General features: G+C 35.6%; 1 protein-coding gene and 1 pseudogene across 1 annotated transcript in view; one reads left to right on the top strand and one right to left on the bottom strand.

The window, feature by feature from the left end:
- Nucleotides 1-27332, bottom strand: part of LOC117028855 (GLIPR1-like protein 1) — a 35470-nt gene that overhangs the window by 286 nt on the left and 7852 nt on the right. Inside the window, exons 2-4 of the mRNA XM_033117698.1 lie at nucleotides 12846-13091; nucleotides 9093-9193; nucleotides 5934-6022 (exon numbers count right to left, since the gene is read on the bottom strand). Coding sequence (XP_032973589.1) covers nucleotides 5934-6022; nucleotides 9093-9193; nucleotides 12846-13091 — 436 coding nt within the window. The remainder of the gene's footprint in view (nucleotides 1-5933; nucleotides 6023-9092; nucleotides 9194-12845; nucleotides 13092-27332) is intronic.
- On the top strand, nucleotides 22584-24269 carry LOC117028258 (asparagine synthetase [glutamine-hydrolyzing]-like; annotated as a pseudogene).

Genomic DNA, 27332 nt, shown 5'->3' with positions numbered 1-27332 from the left:
AGGAAACAAAATTTGGCTTTTTAACTTAAGAAAATGAAAGCTTCCTCCCGAAATCCCACAGTGCTGTATGGTGCCCCCTGCAAACAGTCATGTCCTCAAATATTTTTGTAATGAGTCTCGTTTTGAAGGCACAGAAGCCAAACAGAGACAAAGCTATGTACAGTTGTTAACTTTATTTTTGACACTCTTCCATGCCCATTGAGAGTCCCTGAAAAAGGGATGCCTTCATGTTGAATTTTGGGTACCAAGAACCTTCTATCAAATATCTCACTCATTTCTATAGTGGCCCTTGCTCCACATTTTCTTCTATGTCTTTCCCCCATCAAATTTTTCTCCCATATTTGCATTCTGACAGGATTCTGCAATTTTTCTGCCTACTGAGCATGATTCTAGACTTTGGATGTGATAGTTACCAGGAAACAAGAAAGTGCTTATTTATTTATTTATTTGTTTGTTTATTTATTTATTTATTTATTTATTTATATTTTTAAATTATTTTTTTAATTTATTGGGGTGACAATTGTTAGTAAAATTACATAGATTTTAGTTGTACAGTTCTGTACTACATCATCTATAAATCCCATTGTGTGTTCACCACCCGGAGTCGGTTCTCCTTCCATCACCATATATTTGATCCCCTTTACCCTCATCTCCCACCCCCCACCCTCCTTACCCTCTGGTAACCACTAAACTATTGTCTGTGTCTATGAGTTCTTGTTTCTCATTTGTTTGCCTTGTTCTTTTGTTGCTTTTGGTTTATATACCACATATCAGTGAAATCATATGGTTCTCTGCTTTTTCTGTCTGACTTATTTCGCTTAGCATTATACTCTAAAGATCCATCCATGTTGTCACAAATGTTCTTATATCCTCTTTTCTTACCGCTGAATAATATTCCATTGTGTATATATACCACAACTTCTTTATCCATTCATCTATTGAAGGACATTTTGGTTGTTTCCATGTCTTGGCCACCGTAAACAAAACTGCAATGAACATTGGAGCACACGTGTCTTTATGTGTAGACGTTTTCAGATTTTTTTGGTAGATACCCAGGAGAGGGATTGCTGGGTCATATGGTAATTCTATTTGTAATTTTTTGAGGAACCTCCACACTGCCTTCCATAACAGTTGCACCAGTCTGCATTCCCACCAACAGTGTATGAGGGTTCCTTTTTCTCCATAGCCTCTCCAACACTTGTTACTATATGCAGAAAGTACTTTTTTTAACAGAAAAGTAAGGAGAGAAATCTATCATCAATTTTAAAATGGAATAAATAAAAATGAGTAAAAAGTATAATTTCGGAGAATGATTAGTGCTATGAAAAAAACTAAACTAGGTCAAAAGATAGAAAATAATGAGGAACTTAACTATAATAACAGCTGAAATTTATTGAGAATTTTATTTTGGGCTCAGATCACTTTGTATGATTTATCATACTTAATCCTCTCAATCACCTCCTGAGTCGAGCCATCTGACTCCAAGGCCTATACATTTAACCATTACACTATATGTCCTGACTTCTCAAAAAGGAAGTCAACAAAACTAAAAGTTAGTTTTCTGTAGAAACTGATCAACAGCAAACAACAGAGAAGGCACAAATCAAAAGTCGTAGGACTTATATAATTGGATGTAACAGCAGAGATAAAAATATAAAAGAATTTCATTGTATAAAACAAGCTTATTAATTTTACCCTAAAACGTTAATATCACATAACATTTAAGAAATTAAATCAGTAGTTTAAAATGTGCAAACACGCACTGGCACAACCCAGAACAAAATCGTTTTACAGAAAACTTCTCCCAAATATTCAAAAAATATCAGAATCTTATACAAACTGTAACCAAAATATTAAAGAGGTAATGTTTCCCAACTTTCAACTTCTTTTATGAGGCTACTAATACCTGGAAGTCAAAATCATATGAAAAATGGAGGACAGCCTAATGATAATTCTAAAATTAAATGCAAAAACTGTAAGTTAACAAGAATCTAGCCATCTACGAGTATAAAAGAAATATGACCAAGTTGGATTTATCACAGAAATGAAATAGTAGTTTAAAAGTGGATACCAGGCCATCACTTAACTCCCAGTACCTATATAAAAGTATAAATCTCAGTGGTTATCTTGAATATATTTAATATATGTACAGCTTTTATACATTCAATGATACCTCAATAAAGTAGTTTAAAAAGTAAGAACAAGGGAAACAATACATAAGCAAAATAGAAACAGGAAATAGGATATGATAAAAGATTTAAAAAATTAAAAAACCACCATGTACCTATCTCTTTACAATAATTTGAAAATAGTGAAATGGCCCAATTTAAAAAAAAATTATATTTACTCAGAGAGGAATTGAAAGCACAAGTAAATTAGAAAAAATGAAAGTTACCAAGTATTACTTCCAAAACAGTTTCCACAAAGAAAAAAGAAAAAGAAATGTTTTGGTGTAGTTCACAACAATTACAACATTAAGACATTAAATGAAAAAAATTGGGGATAGTTTCAAGAGGAGCAGGAAAAAGAATCTGATAATATTAAACATTCATTCAAGATAAAAGCTCATAGTAAAATAAGGAAAAGAGAAAACTTCCATAACTTGGCAATGAGGACTAACTAAAAACAATCTAAAGCAAATATGTGCAATGATGAAACATTGTCCCTAACCTAAAGTCAGGAACAAGAGAATATGTGCCTCCAATTACAGCTCATGTTCAACATTGCACTAGAGGATTCACTGAGTATTCATTATCAGTAAAATAAATAACTGATATAAAGATTAGAAGACAGAACAAAACTTGCATTTTTTATGGATAACATAACTGTTATAGAAAATCCAAAAGAATCAACAAACTATTAGATATAATAACAGAATTAATAAGATTCTTGGATAATAGACTAATATAAAATAATTTATATTTCTACAAATAAGCAAAATTCAATTAGGAAATATAATTTTAAAATACCACTTATTGCAACAAATACATGTTACTAAGGAATCTAATTTGATGATGCAAGACCTTTACTGACAAAATTTCAAAACTTAACTCACAGATGTTTAAAAAGACACAAATAAACTATCTTTATTAATATAAATAGCCAATGCTGTAAAGATGTTAATTCTTCTTAAATTTATCTATAATTTCAATGTAACTCCAACCAAAATCTCACGGTCTTTCTGTGGAATTGATAAGTTTATTCTAACACTAATTTGCAAGAGGAAACGTCCAAGAATAGCCCCAAATTTCTGAATAATTTGGAAAAGAAACAAGTTGAGAGAATACCTCCGACCAGGTATCAGAGTTTATTGTAACCTTTGCAGCTTGCCTGGTGTTGTTTTGGTGACCATTGTCAGTACCTGCTGAAATAGTAGTTTATGACAGACAAAAGCTGTCATCAAGTGCAGCTAGAAAATCCAAATAAAATACAACAAAACAATGTTTCAGAGCATCAGAGATTTGCTAAAGCAACAAAGACTGGAGCGTGAAGCTTTCAGAGTGGAGATCCGTAGAGAGGTGGGCCATTGCTAAGCAAGTTGCTCTTTCTCTGGGGCCACTTTTTGATTCTGGGCCCACGTGTAGGACTGAAAATCTGGGCTTAGCTCTGGCAGAGGCTGATTTTTGGGAAAGAGAAAGCAGCAGAGTTTTTGTTGACCTTGCAAGGCTAGAGAGAGAAAATGGAAGAACTGAGTACCTCAAGATTCAGGTGAGAGCTAAAGGGGGAAGAAATGAGCCTAGGAGATGCCCATTTTGTACTCAAGCTATTAGTTTAATTTTGAACCTGTGAGGGGCAGGAGGCTGAAACTCTCTTGAGGTCAAAGCAGATTTTTCTTTTTTCCTTTCTTTCTTTTTGTTTTTTACTAATTTCAGCGTGCTCAAGTAATAAGGGATTGGAATTCAGAACCCACCAGGGGAAGGCAACAGTGAACCCACTAGGGTCTCAGTGGAAAACCCTCCAAGTCTACACCCTTGAAAGAGGGGCAGCCAAGCTTTACATAAACTGTATCCCAGCCTTGACTAAGTTGTATTTGGATAAGGTGAACGACCCTGTGTCCATCTGTTCAGCAGAGGAAAAGGGAGAATTCTCTACATTGTTGTTTTACACGTGTTGTTAGGTGTTTGATAAGAACTTCGTAGTCATACCAAGTGTTTCTGCAAACTACTGCCGTGAAACAAACTTCCAGAACTTAATGGCTTAAAACAATAACAATTGATTATTATTTCTCAGTTATCTGGGTTGTCTGGCTCTGCTAGGCAATTCCTCTGCTATACGTAGGGTCATCAGGGTTCAATGTTATGGTTGCATTTCACTGGAGCTCAGTTGGGGTTGAAACAGAAAGATGACCTCTCCTCTTCCCTGGCCTTTCTCAGGGGGACCTCTGCTGCAGGAGAGCATGGATTTCTCCAAATGCGGTGGAGGTTCCAGGAGAGCAAATGCCAAAGCTGCCAGGTCTCTTAAAGGCTAGGCCTAGAGCTGGCACAATGTCAAGTCCTTGTTCAAGGGAGGAGAAATAAGCTCCAGTTCTTGATGGGAGGAGTGGCATATGCACGTAAGGAGGGGAAGAATTGTAAAGAGAATGTGCGACACCAAGAAACAGAGCATGTTATGAAAACGAAGAGAAATAAAACGATCATGAAACTAGAAACGGACCCACAGGTGATTCAGATGCTGGGATTATTAGAAAGAGTTTGGAGTATTTGAAGGTGGTGATAATGGAGGTTAGTGTGTCAAAGGGAGGTTAATAAAAAGTATGGTAGGAGACAGAGGCAAGTGCCAGGTCATGCTTTGGCTTGTGGCCACATGTTGTAGTCAGATTTTTCTTTATTTGCAATATGAAGCAATGGAGTAATTTTAATAAATGATTTAATCTGATTTTTTTGTTTTTTGGTATAAAACAGGTTGAAAATAGGAGGAGGAGAAGTTGGAGATGGCTAATTCAGAGAAATGACATTTTGTGGCATACTGGGCAGGAAGAGGAAGTGAAAAAAAAGAGTGTGTCATTGTTATCTTTCTATCTCTTTGATTTCCAAGTGGGTGGTGATGCCAATAAGTACATCTTTTAAGTTGCCTTAAATGAGATTGAAATTAGAGGGACCATATCTCTAATTTACTCTTTAAGTGAAGTATAAGATGAATATAGGAATATACATACATTATAAATGGAAAGTTGGATGGATTATTACAAAGTGGACACACCTAGGTAACCTTCTGTTAACCTGTTCTAATTACTAACTCATCTTTCCCAAGGTAACTGCTATTCTGACCCCAAATGTAGATTAGTTTTTCCTGATTTTGAACTTTACATAAATAGAATCATTTAATATGCCTTTTTTGTGTGTGTCTCTCTTGTTTTGTGGCATTGAATCCTTTTTTTAAAAAATTCGCAATCATCTCCTCTCTTCACCCATTTCCTTCTGTCCTCAATCAATAATTTATACACTTATCCTTAAAAAGTATCATTGTTCTGAGAACCAAAAGGCTGATGATGGAAGAGAAACATTAGTTTTCAATCACAATTAATTTGAACATTGATTACTATATTACTTCTGAGTGAGTCATTATTTTAATAATAACTAATGAAAGGAGGCAAATGGAAGCAAATGCAAGTAAGAAAGATTTCCACTAAGAATTATTTGTATAGCAGCAATTATATATTGTGTAACAGCACACTGGTCCCAGTTATACTTCACTCCTTTCTGTCCTTTAGCCTGAGAAGGAAATTCATCAGTGAAAAAGGGAGAGATCACCTGAATTTAAGTATGATAATTTATGACAACTGATTCATTTCATCGTATAGCAGAAATCAAATATCAGTCATAATTCTCTGTAAACTTGAGGAGAGCTAAATTTTAAAATACAAAATGAGTTTGAGGAAACTTTGCTCTCCAAATAGACTATTGCGATTATTATTTTTTTTTCTCTTAGCTTACCGCAGAGCTTGTTTTTGCAAGTGTCTTCTTTTCCGCACATAGTGCAGGATACTCCTTTAGCATAAGGGAGTGTTTTTGCATAATTTCCTCTGTAAAAAAGAGAAACACTGATTAGCCTAATGGCTGTTTATTTCTCTAATTTTGTGCATTTATTTATGCAAGTTGTTTTGGTTACTCACTAAGTCATGAATGTTGAAAAGGAAAAATAACGTTTGTCCTTATTTTGTGCTCATTGGTTTTATAAAAAGAAACAATGAAAACTGGTTTTTACAGGCTATTTCATGTAGTAGTTATATTTCTTGAATATTCTATGGAACACAAATCAGATGGAAACCAGTGTAATTATATATGTGACAGCCACATATTTTTTTGTTGTAAAACACTAGGATTATCTATTGATTTTGTAATGGAATAAGCAAAATTTAAATTGCAAATGGGAACATACACCTTATGGTTTACTTTAAAAGTTCAATACCACAGTCCTTATCTTCTTCTGTTGGATGATGCACCAAAAAAATGGTACCATTTGGTCAACCATTTGGCAGCTATTACGCCTTCTTTACAATAATATAAGCTGATACATTTTAACAAACACCTTTTTTCCCCCATCTCTGTGTGGAAGACTTAAAAAACTGTTACTTACCTAGAGTATACAAAGAAAAACAATAACATTTGTAGTATTCCATTAAAGAATAAACCACAATTCATTTATCCATTCATCCACTGATGGACATTTGGGCTGTTCCAGTTTTTAACTATACATCTAAAGTTACTATATACATTTTGAACATATAGATATGTCTTTTTATCGGCATACATTTACTTGGATACATATCTAGGAGTGGAATAAATAAATCATATAGTAGGTGCATATTTAACTCCTTATGCTATTCCACTGATCTATTTGTCTAGCCTGTCATCTGTTTTTGTTTGTGAACTAAGAATTGTTTTTTAAAAAAATATTTTTAAGGGGTTAGGTTATTGAAAACAATACAAAAACACAAAGATGAATATGTAACAGAATGCACGTGTATGCAAAGCCGAACATATTTACTATCTGTATTTTACGAAAAAAGTACAGAGAAAGTACTGTCTGGTATTTTACAGAAAATTTTTTGCTATTAGATATAACAGTACATACAGGTTTGTCATGGATGCACTTTATTGGGTTTAAGAAATTTCCTTCTATTTCTAGTTGGCAGAGAACTTTTATTAAAAAATGAATGTTTGTCTTTTTCTCAATCTATTGAGATCATCATATGATTTTTACTTTTTAGGTTGATTAATATGGTGAATTACATGGATTGATTTTAGAATATTATACTAGCCCTACATTCCTTGAATAAACTTCATTTGGATAAGGTATTTTATGCTTTTACTATATTGTTGGATTCAATTGCTAAATTTTTAAAGGAACTTTTGTACCTATGTTCGTAAGAGATACTACTCTGTAGTTATCTTTTCATTTTATCCTCTTTTGTAATATGTGTATTTTAAGGAATTTTCCCACTTTTTCCAAATTGCCTCTTGATTAATTAACCCCATTATCATTTTGTAATGGCCTTTTTTATCCCTGGTAATATTTTTTCTCTGAAATCTATATTATTTGATATTAATATAGAAACTGCAGCTTTATTTTGACTAAAGTTAGCAAGGTAAACTTTTTCCCATCCTTTTTCTTTTCATCTATTTGTGTCTTTATATTTAAAGTGTGCTTCGAGTAGGCCACATATAATTTGTTCTCGATTTCTTATCCAATCTCACAAACTCTGCCTTTTCACGGGTGTTTGTACCATTTACATTGGATGTGATTATTGACATAGTTAAGGTTGAGGCTATTTTCTTCTTCTCTATTCTGTTTGTTTCATCTGTCCTTTGTTTTCCTTCTCTTTAAGTTATGCATTTGTCATTCTTGTTTTTGCTTCTGACTGAGAGGGGGTAGAAGAAAATACAGAAAGAGATATATACATTTGTACCTCTCCATAGCAATTTTGGCATAGCTCAGCTTCTTTTTACCAATTCTTTGTATTTATTCTTTGCCTATTTTTTTCATCTTTTGTACATTTTATTTAAAAATTTTTATTTGTTAAAGAGTTGGATTATTAATGGACTTTATTTTCTTTCTTGTACAGATCCATTGTGATCAGAATTTTATTTTTAGAGGCTTCCGTTAGGCTGATATTGTTTTTCCATTTAGATGTACAATTCTCAGCAAGGCAATGAAAAATTATGGTATTCTTTTCTTAGAAGAACATGCTTTTTACTATCATTCTGAATCATTTGCTCATTTCAGTTATGTTACGAGGTCAGACAATTAAGTTCATGAACTCATCCTAGAAAAAGTATTTGCTGAATATCATTACAGTTACCTTTGAAATGCTCCCCTTGGGAAGCTATGCACTGATGCCAGCACCAAGTCCACCCTTCAAAGCAATTTTGGAACTCTTTTTCTGGAATGGCCATCAAAGCTGTCATCATATTACCCTTGATGTCCTGAATGTCATCAAAATGTCTTCTTTTCAATATTTCCTTTATTTTTGGGTAAAAAAGAAGTCATGGGGGAGGTAGATCAGGTAAGTAGGGAGGGTGTTCCAATACAGTTATTTGTTTACTGGCTAAAAACTCCCTCACAGACAGTGTCATGTTGAGCTGGTGCATTGTCGTGATGCAAGAGCCATGAATTGTTGGCGAAAAGTTCTAACTTTTTCATGCAGCTTTTTCAGCAGTTCCAAATAGTAAACTTGGTTAACTGTTTGGCCAGTTGGTGCAAATTCATAATGAATAATCCCTCTGATATCAAAAAAGGTTTGCAACATCTTTGCAACAAGTTCACGAACCTAATTGTCAGACTTCGTATATTAGGGAAGCACCTGCCAACATATTTGGTATTCTAGTATTTAGTATGGTAATGTATTTTATATTATCTCTTTTTTGACTTAACAGTCTCCATCATTTTCATTCTCAAGTTTAAATATTTCATGGCAGGTATAATTCTTTACACAGGTAATATTCTCTCACCGCTTTCTATTTTCATGTGTTTCTTTTGATTAGAATTATAGAGGGAGATATACCTGTCTTTTTAGTATAAGGTCATAATTTTAGAAACAATTCTTAACATTTATTTCAATACAAAATAATTTTAATAGCAAAATAACTTACGCAGGTCCGTAGTTACATACAAATATTGAAGTTTGACCTCTCCCCAAATTAGAACAAAGTGTGACTGCACAACCAACTTTATATGAATTGGCCCAAACTACCTATAAGGAAAGGAATTTTTAAATAAAACATGCAAAACAACTCTATGCCATGATGCATTATGTGAATAGGTATAATCTTTGTCATGCTACAAAGAAATAAGTATGCATAAATACTTACTGGCTATTTTCCCTTAATTTCAAATATTTAATTTAAAACAATTTTTTAAGGACTGCTTTTATGAGGGCTACCTAACTAGTTTTTGCTCACCAATAATTCTTATAAATCAAAAGAATATACTATATAGCCAAAATAATAATATCTTCCAGATGATTTATGAAATATATTTTTATTCTTTCCATGGGCATATAATACAAGCAATATTAAGTTCACACTGTAAATGAAAACAATTATTAACTTACATTTCTTTTTCTCAGAAACATTCTACTTAGTTTATGATCACATTTTAAATTTGTGGTCTTAACCATATTCTTATATCTGTCAAATCACAACAGACAGATAGGGATAGAGTTTAAAATATATTGAGTTGATTGCAAAAACAAAACAAAACAAAACAAAACAAAACAAAGCAAAACAAAACAAAAATGCCTACCATATAGTATGGTGAATAATTATTTTTGTTTAGTTGCAAAAAATAGCAGTTACTTGAATAAGATTCCTCTGGAAAACTAGCCAGGAGCAGAGAGATAAAGAGGTGAAAACATTAGTATTTCTTTTTGACAATGATATAATGGAATTTTCCTCCATTTCCCAAATGAACGAAGGGAAAAAATACTTTTTTTACTCCTTTTGGAATACAAACTAATCCAAGGAAAATTGATGTAGATTTTCGCAATACAAATGAATTTCCTGAATCCATTCATTTTACAATTCAGTTAACAAAATGTATTGACATATTTTATAAAGTGATGTATTAGTCATTGTTTCCCATGGCCTCGGTGTAGCCATAATCAGCAGTTTTGCAAAATATATTTTAATGGTTCTTTTGTTGCCTCAGAGGTAGCAAAGTGCAATAAAAGCACACTGAACTGAGAAGAGATGAGTTTTGCTTCTAACCACGTGTATAGCTGTGGAGAGTGACAGATCAATTTTGAGCTAGTTTCCCACTAACTACAGCGAGATTAAGCTAGATTGTGAAAGTGCTCCATTCCTTTTGAATATTTTAGAAAGTTAAACTATGGCTGCAAGTATATATTTTCAAGCAATCATGTTTAAAAATTTGGTTCATGAATAATTGACTACACCATGAAATTCTCTTTGCTTAATATAACTAGATTGTGATTCTTTTTGGCTTTGGGGATGGTAAAAATAAATATTGACTTTGTATAGGTTTAAAATGTAGTGCTTTCATTAATGTGACTAGATGTAACATGAATATGGACATTGGTTATAACTTCAGTATTAATATGTGAAGATGATAATTGTAAGAAATTTTTACCTCATTTAGTTTAGAACATTAAGCAAGATACAGTTGTTGAACCAATAAGAATGTACCTACTCCTAATTATTTAAATGTATGCATAAATTAGCCAGTGACGGGTGAGCTCCCATTTCTGATGTAGCAATGTTAAGGGGTATTTGAAAACAGCTTCCTTTTTCTTTACAGCAAAAAAGGAGGCAAAAGATTATATAAAGGCTGAGATTCAGCCTTGATGCCATCTTAGAGAGATTGCTTTCTTCTTGTTATCAGGACACCTGACATTTGACCCCATTCTCTCACTTTTCTTTGGTAGCCAAACCATATTCTTTGCAAACAACATCTGTTCTGAGAAGCGTTTCCAGACTTACAATATCCTGTTTTTGGACAAATAGTGAATAGAAGGAGAGCATGGAAGCTGGTGATTTCCTTGTTCAGTGCACCTGTTAAAAATGACTTGGTATAAGACAGTATATGTTAATTCAACTTATACAGATGAGTAAGTTTAAAAAAGAGATTTAGCTCTTTCTTTTCCTTAAATGGGCCTTCCTAAGAGCTCAGTGCCATGTCTAGGATTAGCTTGGCTAAAAAGTGACTTCCATTTCTCCCAAAAACCCACCTGAAACAACCAAAAGATTTGGAAAAATCATAGGAAATAATGTTTTTCAAGATACTGGACATACAACAGCAAAGGATAATGCTCCCTGTGAGTTGGGGGGTGAGGGCAGATGTGAGCTGTACAATTGTCCCGTTTATTACTTTGAGAGAGTTTCCAAGCCATGACTGGTGGGGTAGGGGTGGTGGAGAAACCAGGAGAAGCTTGATGGAGTCACATAGTTGCGAGACAGAGCTGAGAGTCTGGGGAGACCACAGAGGCAGGAGATTAGAGAGTGTAGTAGTGCAGAGGTACACATCAAACAGTCACACTGCTGTGGAGATCTGCACGGGGTCCTCATTGTCAATTCCGCAGAGTACTAACCAGAGCATGTGTGTGAGGAAACTGTCCTAGATCTGGGAAAGAACCACTTATAAAATATTCAGGAAAGAATACTGGTGCTTACATAGGCCCTGGAATAGGACTTTGCCCACTGACCAGACTGGCAAGTTTCATAATTTCTGGGGCATTGGGTAGAATATGCAGAAGAATTTTGCCTCACTGCTGAGCTATAATTAGCCCAGCCCAGACACTGCTTTTGTTCCACCTAACATATTGTAAAAGAAGGAACCAAAAGGATAAAACAAATTCCTTTTCTTAGCTGTATCCCAGAAGAGAGTTCAAGAATATTATAGGTAAATAAATAAATCTAGCATCCAACAAGGCACAATTTACAAATTTGGGAATATAATAAAATGTACCCACTGTGATAAGCAGAAAAATTTGACCCATAATTAAGAGGAAAAATCAATCCATTGTAACTACCCCAGAACTAACATAGATTCTAGTATTAGTAAGGAAACCATTAAAGTAATTAGTATAAATGTATCCCATGTGGTTAAAAAGCAAGATGAAAGATTAAACATACTAAATATAGTTACTGATGATATAAAATGACAAAAATAAAACTTTTTAGAGATGTAAACTTCAACACCTAACATTAAAAATAAGCTATCATTAATAGAATAAATATCACAGAAGAAAAGACTAGTGAACTTAAATATATAGCAGTAAGGCTCTATGAAATTAATTCACTCTTACAGAGTGAAAAACAATTCAAGAAAAAAGAAGAGAGCATTAATCAACTGTGGGGAAACTCAAGTAACTGGTAACTGGACTCTGGGAAGAGAGAAGTAGGAGAGAGTGAGAGAAATATTTCAAGAAACAATGGCCAACAGTTTTCCAAATTTAATTGAAATCATAGATCTACAGTTCCAAGAAGCTCAGTAAACTGTAGCACAAAAACTACAGTAAAGAAAACTTTAATACATTAGGAAGTTGCTCAGGAGTATAATAAAAAAATTTTAAAGGCAGTCAGAGAAAGAAGACACATTATCTACAAAGGAATAAATAAAAGGTTGACAGTAAATTTCTTGTTGGAAACATTGAGGATATCAAAGCATTAAATTGAGATGACAGTGGAATAATTTTTAAAGATCAGAACAAAAAAACAAACAAAAATAAAAACAAAAAAACTCCATAGAATTCTATACCCAGTAAATATATCTTCCAAATGAAGGTGCATTTTCAGGATACTCAAAAGAAACTCAAAAGAAAATGCTTGTCTTGTAATTGAAATGTGCATATATAAGACCGAATTAATAAAATGTCAAATATTTACCTGTGTATAATGGCCACAAATTTTGGAACAACGTTGTCTATTATAATCATAATATTTAGTTTCATTATACCAAGCAGCAACAGCTGAGTTTGGTGTGAATATGCTTAATCCTCCCAGCCAGAGATTTTCTCCAACATAGTCAAAAGTTGGATGGCATTTACGTGGTGTTCCTGAACAGGTGTTGTGTTTAAATATGCACTTGTTTGCCCATGCTTTAGCAGTCTTTGCTAAACCTTCATCCCAAGTCTGAAAGGTAAAAATAATTTAAAGTGAATTATGTATACTTGTTTGAATTAAAGTTATTCCAATGACAGTAATCAATTACATTTTGTTTAAACTTATTTTAATTATATGTAGTTTTCATTTGGTATTTATTATTTGTTAGTCATTTCTTTTTAGTTCTGCTTCAGAAACACTTTATGACCCTTTCTATGATAGTTCATCTTTGCATTTCTAGTACCTGCCAGATGGCCTGGTACAGTAGAGGCACTAAGCAAGTATATTTAAATGTCATTTAAATAAGTCAGAGTTCACAGTCTAGTAATTCAGAAGGTCATGCAAAAATATCGTAAGAATGAGTTCCCATTTGTAATCAAAAAGGTATTCCTAGCACACTAGAAATAGAATTTCCTTAATTTGATCAAGAGTATCTACAAACAACAACAACAACAACAACCTTACAACAAGCATCGGTATAAAATAGTGAAACATTGAAAGCTTTCACACAAGATTAGGACTGAAACAAGATGTCTCATCATTTCTATTTAAAATTGTACTGGAGGTTAGGTAATATAATAAAATATGTGCACTATAAATATATAAGACAAGATATAAAATGTATAATGTTTGGAATCTATCATTATTCACATGGATTCCAAACATTTTCCATGACTGTACATGGAAAATTCAAATGAATGTACAAACAAAATTATAAGAAATAAGTGAAATTACCAAAGTTGCCAGATCCAGGAAAATATACAAAACTGTATTTTCACATACACTTTGGAAGCAAATAGCATAAAAAATATCAAATATTTATAAATATGAATGATATAAAATAATCTCTACATTGAAAAATAACAAAACATTACTGAGACAAATTTTAAAAGACTTAAAGGGAGAGATATATAATGTTCATGGACCAGAAGATTCAATATTGTAAAGAATATTGGTTTTGTTTTATGCAACTATAGTACAGTATCAAAATCAAGAAATTGATGTTGGTGCAACCAGCAGACCTTATGATTTCAATAGTTTACCTGCATATATTTGTGTGTGTATAGTTTTATGCAGTTTTATCACGTGTAAATTGAAGTGAGCACCCTTACGATGAAGATACAGAACTCTTCCATCATCACAATGATCTCTCATGTTAACCCTGTAAAGTCATACTCTTCTACAATATCTCTAAACCCTGGCATTCATTAATGTGTTCTCCATCTCTATAATTTTATCATTTCAAGAATGCTATACAAATGGAATTTCACAATATGAAAATATTTTTAAAAGATTTTTATTAAAAATATAGCTAACATACAATATTATATTAGTTTCAGAGGTATACCATAGTTATTCAACATTTATATACCTAAAGAAGTGATCACCATGATAAGTCTGGCAACCATTTGATACTGTACTATGCTATCACAATATTGTTGACTGCATTCCTTATGCTGTATGTTACATCCCCATGACCTATTTGTTTTAAATCTGGAAATTTGGACCTCTTATTCCCCTTCTGTTTTCCTCCCCTTTTAAAATTTTACGATTAAGGTTGACATTCAATATTATTTTATATTAATTTCAGGTGTACAGCTTAGTGGTTAGATATTTATATAAGAAGTGATCCCCTGACTAGTGATCCCCACCCAGCACTACATAATTATTACCATATCATTGACTATATTCCCTATGCTTTACTTTACATCCCCATGACTATTTTGTAACTACCAATTTGTACTTCTTAATCCCTTAACCTTTTTCACCCTGACTCCCAAAGCCCTCCCATCTATCACCCCAATAAATCTAGTACCCACCTAACATAATACATAGTTATTACAATATTATTATCAATATTCCTTATGCTACACCCTACATCCTCATAACTACTTGTAACAACCAATTTGTACTTCTTAATCCCTTCCCCTTTAACCACCCCAAATCCCCTCCCATCTGGCAACCGTCAAAATGTTTTCTGTATCTATGAGTCCGTTCTGTTTTGTTTATTAATTTTGTTCTTTAGATTCTACATATAAGCAAAATCACATTGCATCTGTCTATTGCTGTCTGACATACTTCACTCAGCACAATACCCTCTAGGTCCTTCCACGCTGCTGCAGATGGCAAAAACCCATTGCCTTCCATAGCTGAGCAATATCCCACTGTATATTACCACCTACTCTTTATCTATTCTTCTACTGTTGGACATCCAAGCTGCCTCCACGTCTTGGCCATTGTTAAGCAAAGCTGTAATGAACATATGGATGCAAATGTCCCCTCGAGTAACATTTGGGTTTCTTTGGATAAATACCCTGAAATGGGATAGCTGGGTCCTTCTTTGTCTCTTGTTATAGCCTTTGTGTTAAAGTCTACTTTGCCTGGAGTAAGTATAGCTACTCCAGCATTTTTTTGTTTTTTTCATTACCATTTTCATGAAATATCTTTTTACATCTTTTTACTTTCTGTCTGTGTGTGTCTTTCAACTTGAAATGAGTCTCTTGTAGGCAACATATGTAAGGTTTTTGTTTTCTTATCCATTCAGCCTTCCTATGTCTTTTTTTAACTGAAATTTATTGGGGTGATAATGGTTAGTAAAATTACATAGGTTTCAAGTGTACAATTCTGTAATTCATCATTTGTATATCACATTGTGTGTTCACCACCCACAGTCAGTTCTCCTTCCATCACCATATATTTGACCCAGTTTACCCTCATCTACCACCACCCTCTCCCCTTACTCTCTGGTAATCACTGAACTATTGTCTTTTGTCTATGAGTTTTTGTTTTTTTTGTTTGTCTTGTTCTTTTGTTGCTTTCAGTTTTATATCACACACATCAGTGAAATCATATGGTTCTTGACTTTTGATAACTTATTTGGGTTAGCATAATAATCTCAAGATCCATGCATTTTTGTCGCAAACAACAATGTTTCATCTTTTCTTACAGCAGAGTAGTATTCCATTGTGTATATATATCACATCTTCTTTATCCAGTCATCTATTGAAGGACGCTTTGGTTGTTTCCATGTTTTGGCCACCATAAATAAAGCTGTAGTGAACATCAAATCACATGTATCTACTCAGATAAATGTTTTCAGATTTTTTGGGGTATATACCCAGGAGAGGGATTGCTGGGTCATATGGGACTTATTAAACTAAAAAGCTGCTGCACAGCAAAAGAAACCATCAAAAAAAATATAAAGAGGCAACCAACCAAATGGAAGAAGATATTTGCAAACAATGCCTCTGATAAGGGGCTAATATCCAAAATATATAAGGAACTCATACAACTCAACAACAAAAAAACAAACAATCCAATTAAAAAATGGGCAGAGAACCTGAATAGACATTTCTCCAGAGGACATACAGATGGCCAATAGACATATGAAAAGATGCTCAGCATCACTAATCGTCAGAGAAATGCAAATACAAACCATAATTGTATATCACCTCACACCAGTTAGAATGGCTATCATCAACGAGACAAATAACAACAAGTGTTGGAGAGGCTGTGGAAAAAAAGGAATCTTCATACACTGTTGGTGGGAATGCTGATTGGTGCAGCTGCTATGGAAGGCAGTGTGGAGGTTCCTCAAAAAATTAAGAATAGAATTACCATATGAACCTCCTGTGACTTTCGATTGGAGCACTTAATCCACTTACATCGAAAGTAATTATTGATAGATATGTGGCTATTGCCATTTTATTATTAATAATTTTGATTTTTTTTCAATTTTAAAAAGTCCCTCAAACATTCCTTGTAATACTGGTTTGGTGGTGGTGAATTCCTTTAACTTTTTCTTGTCTGGGAAGCTCTTTATTGCTCCTTTAATTTAAAATGATAGCCTTGCTGGGTAGAGTAGTCTTGGTTGTAGGCCTTTGCTTTTCATCTTTTCAGTATTTTGTGCCAATCCCTTCTGGCCTGAAAAGTTTCTGTTGAGAAATCAGCTGACAGTTTCATGGGAGCTCCTTTACAAATTACTAGTTGTCTTCCTCTTGCTGTTTTTAGGATTCTGTCTCTGTCTTTAACCTTTGCCATTTTAATTATATGGTGTCTTGGTGTGGGCCTGTTTGGGTTCATTCTGTTTGGGACTCTGCACTTCCTGAACTTTTATGTCTATTTCTTTTTCCAGGTTAGGAAAGTTTTCAATAATTATTTCTTCAAATAGGTTCTCAGTCTCTTGCTGTCTCTATTCTCTTTCTGGTACCCCTATGATGCAAATATTGTTAGGCTTGATGTTGCTCCAGAGGTCTCTTAAATTGTCCTCATTTTTTTGGATTCTTTTTTCTTTTTGCTGTTCTGATTGAATGTTTTCTGCTACCTTGTCTTCCAAATCCCTGATTTGATCTTCTGCTTCATCTAGTCTGCTAGTGATTCCTTCTAGTGCATTCTTCGTTTCAGTGATCGTGTTTTTCACTTCTGACTGGTTCTTTTTAATGGTTTCTATGACCTTTTTTATGCTTGCTATTTCTTTGTTGAATTTCTCACTAGTTCCTTGAGCATCCTGATAGCCATTGTTTTGAACTCTGTATCTGGTGGGTTGCTTGCCTCCATTTCACTTAATTCTTTTTCTGGAGTTTTTTCCTGTTCTTTCATTTGGGATGCATTTCTTTGTTTCCCCCATTTTGGCTGCCTGTCTGTGTTTGTTTCTATGTATTAGGTAGATCTGCTATATCTCCCAGTCTTGGCTGAGGGGCCTTATGTAGTAGGTGCCTTGTGGGGTCCTGGCACAGTCTCCCTATCATCAGAGACGGGTGTTCCAGGAGAGTCCCTTATGTGGGTTGTGTGTGACCTCCTATTACAGTTGAACCTTGATTGCTATTGGCATGTCAGTGAGTGGGATTGACCCTCAGGCTGATTGGCTGTGGGGATGGCCATGTTCACAGATTAAGGGCTACTGTGTGTGAGGGCTTACCCCATTGAGTGGGATTTGCCCCAGCTCACTCTGTGCCTCTTGAGATCATGCTTTGTGAATGCCACTTGTGGGGATAATTGAGTGGTGCTCTGCAGCCAGTCTTTAAGTATGTTGGTTCTGGGGCCTCTTGGGAGGGACTCTGGTGCAGGCCCATATCATCCACTGCCTATGACTGGCTAGGAGCTACATGGTAGGAGCTACAAAGTGATCTGCAGTTGTTTGCTGCCTGTGTTAAACCTGGAGTGCATGGGAGAGGCCATAATGTGAACCAAGGACGTCTGCCACCAGTCTTGGATCTGGGGTAACTTCAAAAAAAGTCAGGACAACACCTGCAGGCCTGCTGCCACCTGCCAGCTCTCTTAAGATTCAGCTGCTGGTAAAGCCTAGTTCGGTATGCATGTTGGGTGAGGCAGGGTCTCAGGGAGTCACCAGAGTGGAAAGAGTTGTGGTCACCAGGTTAATGTAGATTCTGGTTTGGTGCCAGTGCTGAGCCTGGAGCTACTAAGTGAAAGTTTCAGTACACTGAGGCCAGTCACTGCCTGACTGGGGCCTGCAGGACTCTGTTTTCCCAGAAAGAGTGCAATGGGGGCAGGGCTGGCTGCTCACCAATAAAGTGCCTCTAAGTTGGGTGAAATGGGTGGGGTGGGTCCCGGTGAGTCACCAGAGTGAAGCAGCAGAACTCACCAGACCAAGCAGGTTCTGATTTGGCCTGTGGGGGGCAGGCTCAACACAGGAAAGATGGTTCCTGCCTGCTGGCTGCATGGGAGTAGGGCCCAACACAGGGAAAATGCTGACTGTTCTCTAGCCCTTGCCTCAAAAGCCTCACACCTCAATCTGCCCCCCATATGCCTTTGACACCCCCCAAGTCACCGTCCCTCCTCTGGAGCCCACGGTGAGAGCCTGTGAGTGAGTCTGTGCATTGGGTGTTTAAGAGGACATCTCGGTTTCCCACAGCCTTCCCTCCCACCCAGATAGTCTGAATCCCCACTGCTTTTCACAGCCAGAGATTGTGGGGCCTCCTCTTTGTGGCACCAGTACTCCAGGCTGGAGAGCCTGGTGTGGGGTTGGGGTCCCTCATTGCTCCGGGAGGTGGGGGGAGCCTCCATGTTCCTGAAATATCCCTCCTGATTCTCAACCACCACACAGAGGTGTGGGGCCTGTTTTGTGTCTCCACCCCTCTTACTGGTCTCCATATGTGTTCTTTATATTTTTAGTTATAGGACTCTTGTTGGGATAGACTTCAGATGGTTCTCCAGGTTGATTGTTCTATAATTTAGTTGTAATTTTAATGTATTCATGGAAGAACACAGGCATAGTGTTTACTCTGCTATCTTGGATCTCTAAATATTTTGAGATTGGCTTTTTGTTCACTTAGCATAATTCCCTCAAAATCCATCCACACTGTTTCCCATGTCAATAATTTATTCTTTTTTATTGCTGAGAATTATGTTATGGTATGGATGTACTATAGTTTGTTTAATGTTTACCTATTGATAGAAATTTGCATGTTTACAAGTTTGGGCTATTACAAATAAAGCTGCAGTGAACATGTGTGATCAGGTTTTTGTGTAGCAATATGTTTTCCTTTTTCTAAGATAAAAGGAAAAGGAAAAAATGCCCAGGAATGGGATTGCTGGGTCTTTGGTTAAACATACATTTAATTTTTTAGAATGAAAGTGCCAAACTATTTTCCATAGTTGTATCATTTTATGTTTCCACCACCAATGTATGACAGATATAGTTTCTCCACATTTTGTCCAGTATTTAGTATTGGCACTATTTCTAATTGGTATGTGGTGTTATCACATATTGTTCTTTTTATTTGCATTTTTCTTGTGGCTAAGGATGTTGAACATATATTAATGTGCTTATTTTTCATCTGTATATCCTTGTGGTGAAATGTCTGTTCAATATTCATTTTCTAATTGAATTTTTTTTTAACAGTTGAATTTTGAGAATTCTTTATGTATTCTAGGTAGGAGTTTTTTTTTTGAGATAAGTGGTTTGTATATATTTTTGCCTCATCTGTAGCTTGTCTTTTCATTTCTTAACAAAGTATTTTAAAGACCATAAGTTTTTAATTTTGAAATTTTGACGAGGGTCAAGTTATTGAGTTTTTCTTTTATTGCTGTGGTTTTGGTGTCATGTTTAATCAAACTTATCCACCATATTAGGAAGCCTCATTGAGCTGTAGGTCCTGAGAACTTTCTCCCCTTTTTCTTTTAAAAGTTTTATAGTTTTAGATTTTTGCATTTAATATCTAAAACTATAAAACTTTTATATGTGATTCCTTTTGTGTTAATTTTTATAATAAGGTATAAAGTTCAGGACAAAGGGAATTTCTTTCTGCTTACAGATGTCAAATGTGTGTGGAGTTGTCCATAGTATATGTGTGCAAGGTCTAAAATTATATCCCAGATTCATTCCTGGTATTGGTAATTTGTGCCATTGTTTTTATATTGATCCTTTCAAAGAATCAACTTTTTACTTTATTGATTTTTATATCCTTTTTTCTGTTTGCAACTTCGTTGATTTGTTGTCTTATCTGCCTCATTGTTGTTTTCCTCCTGCATGTATTTTATTTTTTCTCGTTTCTATAGGTACGGTTTAGATTATCCATTTAAGAGCTTCCCTCTTTTTTAATATAACCACTTAGGGCTACACATTTCCCTCTCAGCACTTCCTTTAGTGCACTGAGTAGGTTTTAATATATTGCATTTTATATATATATATATATTATATATTATACATATATTATACATAATATATAACATATTAACATATTACATATTATACATATTATATTATGTGTCATATATATTATATATAATATATTACATATATATATATTTAAATTTTCCTTGAGACTTCCTCTTTGACTCATGTATTATTTACAAGTATGTTTAATTTCCAAGTACTTAAAAAGTTTCTTGTCATCTTTTGCTGTAGATAACTGTTTTGATATCATCGTGTTCTGAGAACATAATCTATATAATTTCAATTCTCTTTAGTTGGTTGAGTTTTTATTTTATAGTTCAGGATACGGTCAATCTTGGTAAATGTGCAATAGGCACTTGATAAAGATGCCTATTGATAAAGATGTGTATTCTCTAGTTGTTGAATGGAGTGATCTATAAATATCAATGAGATCCTAGTTTCTTAATAATATTAAGTTATCTTTATCCTTACTGAGTTTCTGTCTGATTATTGAGAGAAGTGTATTGAAATTTCCAAATGTAGTTGAAGACTTTTCTATTTCTTTTTAAAGTTATACTGGCTTTCTTTCCTGTAATTTAAATGTGTGTTATTTGGGGAATTCAAATTTTTGATACAATTTCTTTGTGATAGATTGATCAGTTTATCATTGTGTAATGCCATTCTCTGTCTCTAGTATTTTCTTTGCTCTGAATTCTATTTCGTCTGATATTAATAAATCCACTTCTGCTTTCTTTTGATTAATGTTTGCATGATGTGTCTTTCTCTATCCTTTTACTTTAAACTACCTATATCATTATATTTGAAGTGAGTTTCTTGGTTATAGCATATTGTTGGCTAATGTTTGTTTGTTTGTTTTAATCCATTCTGCCAATCTCTGTTTTTAAATTGTTGTATTTATACTATTCACATTTAATGTACTTTTTGATAAGTTAGAGTATGACTCTATGATTTCATTGGTTTCATTTAATCTTTCATTTAATTTTTCATTTAATTTTTCATTCCTGTTTCACTGTCCTGCCTTCCTGTGAGTTACTTGATCATTATTTAGAATTTTGCTTTGATTTGTCCATAGTGTTTTTTAGGTATATACTTTTATATAGATGTTTTAATGGTTGCTATAGGTATTACATAATATATGTAACAAATCACAATCCAATGTCAGCATTTTACTAGTTTGCATAAAGTGTAGAAATATCACAGTAGTCCTCCCTTATCTGTGATTTTGCTTTTCACTGTTTTAGTTACCTGCAGTAAAACTTGGTTCAAAAATATTAAATGGAAAATTCCAGAAATAAACAATTCATAAGTTTTAAATTGCATGGCATTCTGAGCAGCTTGATGAAATCTTATGTCATCCCGCTGTGTCCTGCCAAGACGTGACTCAGGTTTTTGTCCAGCCTATCTGTATTGTATATGCTATCGGCCCGTTAGTCACTTAGTAGACATCTTGGTTATCAGATTTACTGTGACAGTATTTTATTCAAGTAACCCTTTTTTTAAACTTCATAGTGGCCCCAAAGTGCAAGAGTAGTGATGCTTCAAAGTTGGATATGCCAAAGAGAAGCCATACAATACTTCCTTTAAGTGAAAATATGAAAGTTCTTAATAAGGAAAGAAAAAAAATTGTATGCTGAGGTTGGTAAAAATGAGTCTTTTATCTGTGAAACTGTGAATAAGGAATTAGAAGTTTGTGCTGATTTTTTGCCACACCTCAAATTGCAGAAGTTATGGCCGCAGTGTGCAATAAATACTTAGTTAAGATGGAAATGGTATTAAATTTGTGGGTGGCCCCTGTCCTCCTGCAGTCCGCAGCCCGGCTCCGTGACACCTGCTCATCTGCTCACCCGATCTGCTCCTGCCCAGAAGAGCGGTAGTTCCATTGAACCATGTGTGGCATTTGGGCCCTCTTTGGCAGCGAAGACTGCCTTTCTGTTCAGTGTCTGAGTGCTATGAAGGTTGCACACAGGGGTCCAGATGCATTCCGTTTTGAGAATGTCAGTGGATATACCAACTGCTGCTTTAGATTCCATTGGTTGGCGGTGGTGGACCCGCAATTTGGAATGCAGCCAATTCGAGTGAAGAAGTATCTTTATTTGTGTCTGTTACAATAGTGAAATCTACAACCACGAAAAGCGGCACCACCATTTTGAATTTGAGTACCAGACCAAAGTGGATGGTGAGATAATCCTTCATCTTTATGACAAAGGAGGAATTGAGCAAACAGTTTGTATATTGGATGAGGTATTTGCATGTATTTTACTGGGTACAGCCAATAAGAAAGTGTTCCTGGGCAGAAATACCTATGGAGTCAGACGTTTGTTTAAAGCCATGACAGAAGATGGATTTTTGGCCGTGTCTTCAGAAGCTTATGGTCTTCTTAACTTAAAGCACTCCACAGTTCGATTTTAAAAAATGGAGCCCTTTTCCCCTGGACGCTATGAAGTTTTGGATTTAAAGCCAAATGGCAAATTTGTGTTGGGGGAAATGGTTAAATACCATCACTGCAGAGACGAGCCTCTGCATGCCCTCTGGGACAGTGTGGAGAAACTGTTTCCAGGTTTTGAGCTAGCAACTGTGAAGAGCAACCTCTGGATGCTTTTTGACAATGCTATTAAGAAACGTTTGATGACAGATGGAAGGATTGGCTGCCTTTTATCAGGGGGTTTGGATTCCAGTTTGTTTGCTGCGATCCTGTTGAAGCAGCTCAAAGAGGCCCAAGTACAGTACTCTCTCCAGACATTTGCAATTAGCGTGGAAGATAGTCCTGATTCACTAGCTGCTAGAAAGGTGGCAAATTATACTGGGAGTGAACACCATGAAGTCCTCTTTAACTCTGAGGAGAGTATTCAGGTCCTGGATGAAGGCACATTTTCCTTGGAAACTTCTTTTGACATTACAACAGTGTGTGCTTCAGTAGGTATGTACTTAATTTCCAAGTACATTAGGAAGAACACCGAGAGTGTGGGGATATTCTCTGGAGAAGGTTCAGATGAACTAACTCAGGGATACATGTATTTTCATAAGGCTCCTTCTCCTGAAAAAGCCGAGGAAGAGAGTGAAAGCCTTCTGAAGGAACTCCATTTGTTTGATGTTCTCCGTGCAGCTCGAACTACTGCTGTCCATAGCCTTGAATTGAGGGTCCCATTCCTAGATCATTGATTTTATCCCTATTACTTTCTCTGCCACCAGACCTGAGAAATCCCAAGAATGGGATAGAAAAACATCTCCTGAGAGAGACATTTGAAGACTCCAATCTGTTACCTACAGAGAGTCTCTGCTGACCCAAAGAAGCCTTCAGTGATGGCATAACCTCAGTTAGGAATTCCTGGTTTAGGATATTACAGGAATATATTGAACGTCAGGTTAGTGATGCAATGATGGCAACTGCAGTCGAAGAATTTCCCTTCAATACACCTAAAACTAAAGAAGGCTATTACTACCGTCAAATATTTGAACACCATTACCCAGGCCGAGCTGACTGGCTGACCCATTACTGGATGCCCAGGTGGATCGAGGCCACTGACCCTTCTGCCCGCACTCTGACTTGTTACAAGTTAGCCACCAAAACTTAGGCACTCTGTAAGCTATAGAGTGTTTCTTCTTATTGTAAACGGGAGGGGCTTTGGGGACAGGAAGGGGAGCAATGAGAGACAACCATACAGGCTTGCTTGAAAAGAGATAGAAGTCTTATATCTGGAAAAAAAAAAATTGTGGGTGAAAGGCCTGAACATAAAATGTGTGTGTGTGTGTGTGTGTGTGTGTGTGTGTGTGTGTGTAATCATTTGTGGTTCTGTACTATCCACAATTTCAGTATATCGGGTGCGGTACTATCCGTGGTTTTAGGCATCCTCTGGGGGTCTTGGAATGTATCTCCCACAGATAAAGAGGGGCCAGTGTACTTTCATTTAGGTCCCTTTATCATTCACTCTACCAATAATATAATTGTCTTAAATATATGTATTAAATATCTGCATACATTAAGAACCATATCAGATAATGTTATAATTTTTGCTTCAACTCTCAAACATAATTTGGAAAACATAAGAGGAGAATAGTTTATTGTATTTACCCATATTATTACTCTTTGCCTTTTTGTTTCTTCGTTCCTAAAGTTCCAAGAGTCTTTGTTTTATTATTATCTTACTGTTTGATAATCTTTCCTTAGCTATTTTTTTTTTTTTTTAGAGTAGGTCTGCTTATGACAAATTGTCTTAGTTCTTGAATCTGAGTATGCCTTAATTTCACCTTCATTCCTGAAGATATTTTCTCTGGGTAGAATTTTTAAAAGACTCTTCTTTGAAATTGTCATTGAAATTGAAATTGAAAATGTTGTGCCACTTCCTCTGGCACCTATGGATTTGGATGAAAAATTTGATGACATTGAAATTGTTGTTCTCCTATAGGCAATGTGTTGTTTTTCTCCAGCTGCTTTTAAGATTTTCTTTCTCCTTGTCTTACGTTTTCTGAAGTATGATTATGATGTATCTTGGCATGAATTTCTTTGGGCATATTTGGTCTTCACTCAAATTTACTGCTTATGTTTTTATCCAAATTTTGGAAGGTCTCATCCACTATTTCTTAAAATATTTTTCTCCTCCTCTCCATCTTTCTCCATTCCTTCTGGCGCTCCAACGGCATGAATGTTAAATATTTTGTTATTATCACATAGGTCACTGATGTTCTGTTCATTTTTTTCAGTCCATTTTCTCTCTGCTGGTCAGATTGGTAATTTCCATTGTTCTATTTTCAATTTCACTGATTTTTATCCTTTTTAATATTCGTTCTGCTATTGATCCAATACCATGAGTTTTAAATTTTTACTATATTTTTCATAGTATAATTTCCATTTGAATCTTCTTTATAGCTTCCACTTTCCATGCTGAGACTTTCCATTTCTTTGTTTGTTTTAAGCATTTTTGTAATGGCTCTTTGAAGCATTTTTGTGATGCCCACTTTTAAATCCTTGTCAGGTACTTCTAGCATCAGTGCCATCTGGGTGTTAGCATCTGTCATCTTTTCTCATTCACGTTGATATTTCCTGGTTCTTGGTATGATGAGTGATTTTTTATTGTATCCTTAACATTTTGAGGTTTATGTTATGAGACTCTAGACCTTATTTAATCCTCCTGCTTTCATAGGTCTTCCCTGACACTCATCCAATTGGGGGAAAGCCCTGTATAACTGGTTGGTGAGTGAAAGTCCAGGCTCCCCACTCACTCTTATTTAGCCTCACTGTGCGAAGGACACTGCTTACCACTGGAAGGAGATGGACATCCAGGCTTCCATTTGATTCTGTTGACTTTATCCCACAGGGAGAGACAGTGCCTTTTTCTCACCAGTGGGGATGAAAATCTAAGCTCCCTACTTGGCCTGTGCCGACACCACAGTGGAGGAAGGGGTACCCCATTACTTTGAGATGGGGCTGGAAGTCGTTACATGGCCTTCACGGACACCCTGGGGAAGGGGCTGTTGTGAGGACCACCTTTATTGCTGCTGGATGGTAGTGAAAGTCCAGGCTCCACGCTCTGACTCAGCACTGGCAGGGCAGGCGGGGTACCTTGTTACTGCCTGGTGGGGCCTGGAAGCCTCTTCACTTAGCCTCCTCTGACAGAACACTGGTGGAGAGGAGGTGAGAGTGGTCCTTCATTTGTGTCAGGCCAGGCTGGTAGTCGAGGCTCTTCCCTTGGCCTTTGCTGAAAATGTTGGGAGGGTTGTTGTTTTCTCCTGTGGTGTTTGTCCAGACTAGGATGGTGATTGTAAAAAACGGTGTCTGCCTTACTAGGTTGTCACTTTCCTGGTTCTCTGGCAAGAGGAAGCAGGCTTTTCTTGAGGCTTTTATTCTCTGCATCCGTTAACATTTCTGGATTCAAACTTGTTTAGTACCTAGTCCAGGATGTACAAGAGTCAAACAGGAAATCCAGGGAACTCACCTTGTATCATTCCTTGAACCTTGTAGACGCTAGTTGATCTGTCTGCTTTCTTCTCTCCCACTTTAAGAATCTTTTTATATTAGCTTTTTAAAAATATACTATACAAGATTTTTCGCTGCTGTACTTAACAGGAGAGATAGGGCAAATGAATTTGCTCCATCTTCTTGGGCATATGTTTCTTTAAGAGCTTGGTCATTGCATTTCCCATTCCTATTTCCAGAACTCCAAAGAACATATTCCCAACAGGTAGATAGACTCCCTATAATTCCTTGCCTCTAGAATTTGGCATAGTAGAAAGCTTAAGAAGCTAACCATAAGAGCTACTACCAGAATCAGAACCTTCAACATACAGCAAGATATCACAGGGCATGGGAGGACAGTGTTCTAGGAAGTTAGGATTTCTAACATGGTTTTCCCAGCCTCCAAGATTTCTGTGCCTTAGGACCGCCGTGGGAGCAGTAGCTTGTCCAGACCTGGACGGGCAGCCTCTTTGGCATCCCGATCATGACTAGTTTGGAAAGATAATGATGATTATTGACTTGATTCTTAAATATGTTTCTTCTGTCTTTTGGAACAAAGACCCCAAGTTTTGTGTATAATAATGGGGGCAGAGTAGTCTACAAATATTAAAGATTCCATTTTTAATCTCCTGTTAAAGTGAGGACTACAAATATTACTGAAATTGATATAAACAAAGAAATGCAA

The sequence above is a fragment of the Rhinolophus ferrumequinum genome, chromosome 10 (assembly GCF_004115265.2).
Source record: "Rhinolophus ferrumequinum isolate MPI-CBG mRhiFer1 chromosome 10, mRhiFer1_v1.p, whole genome shotgun sequence".
NCBI lineage: Eukaryota > Metazoa > Chordata > Mammalia > Chiroptera > Rhinolophidae > Rhinolophus > Rhinolophus ferrumequinum.
The sequence above is the reverse complement of the archived record's forward strand: the minus strand, read 5'-3'. Positions and strand labels throughout refer to the sequence as shown.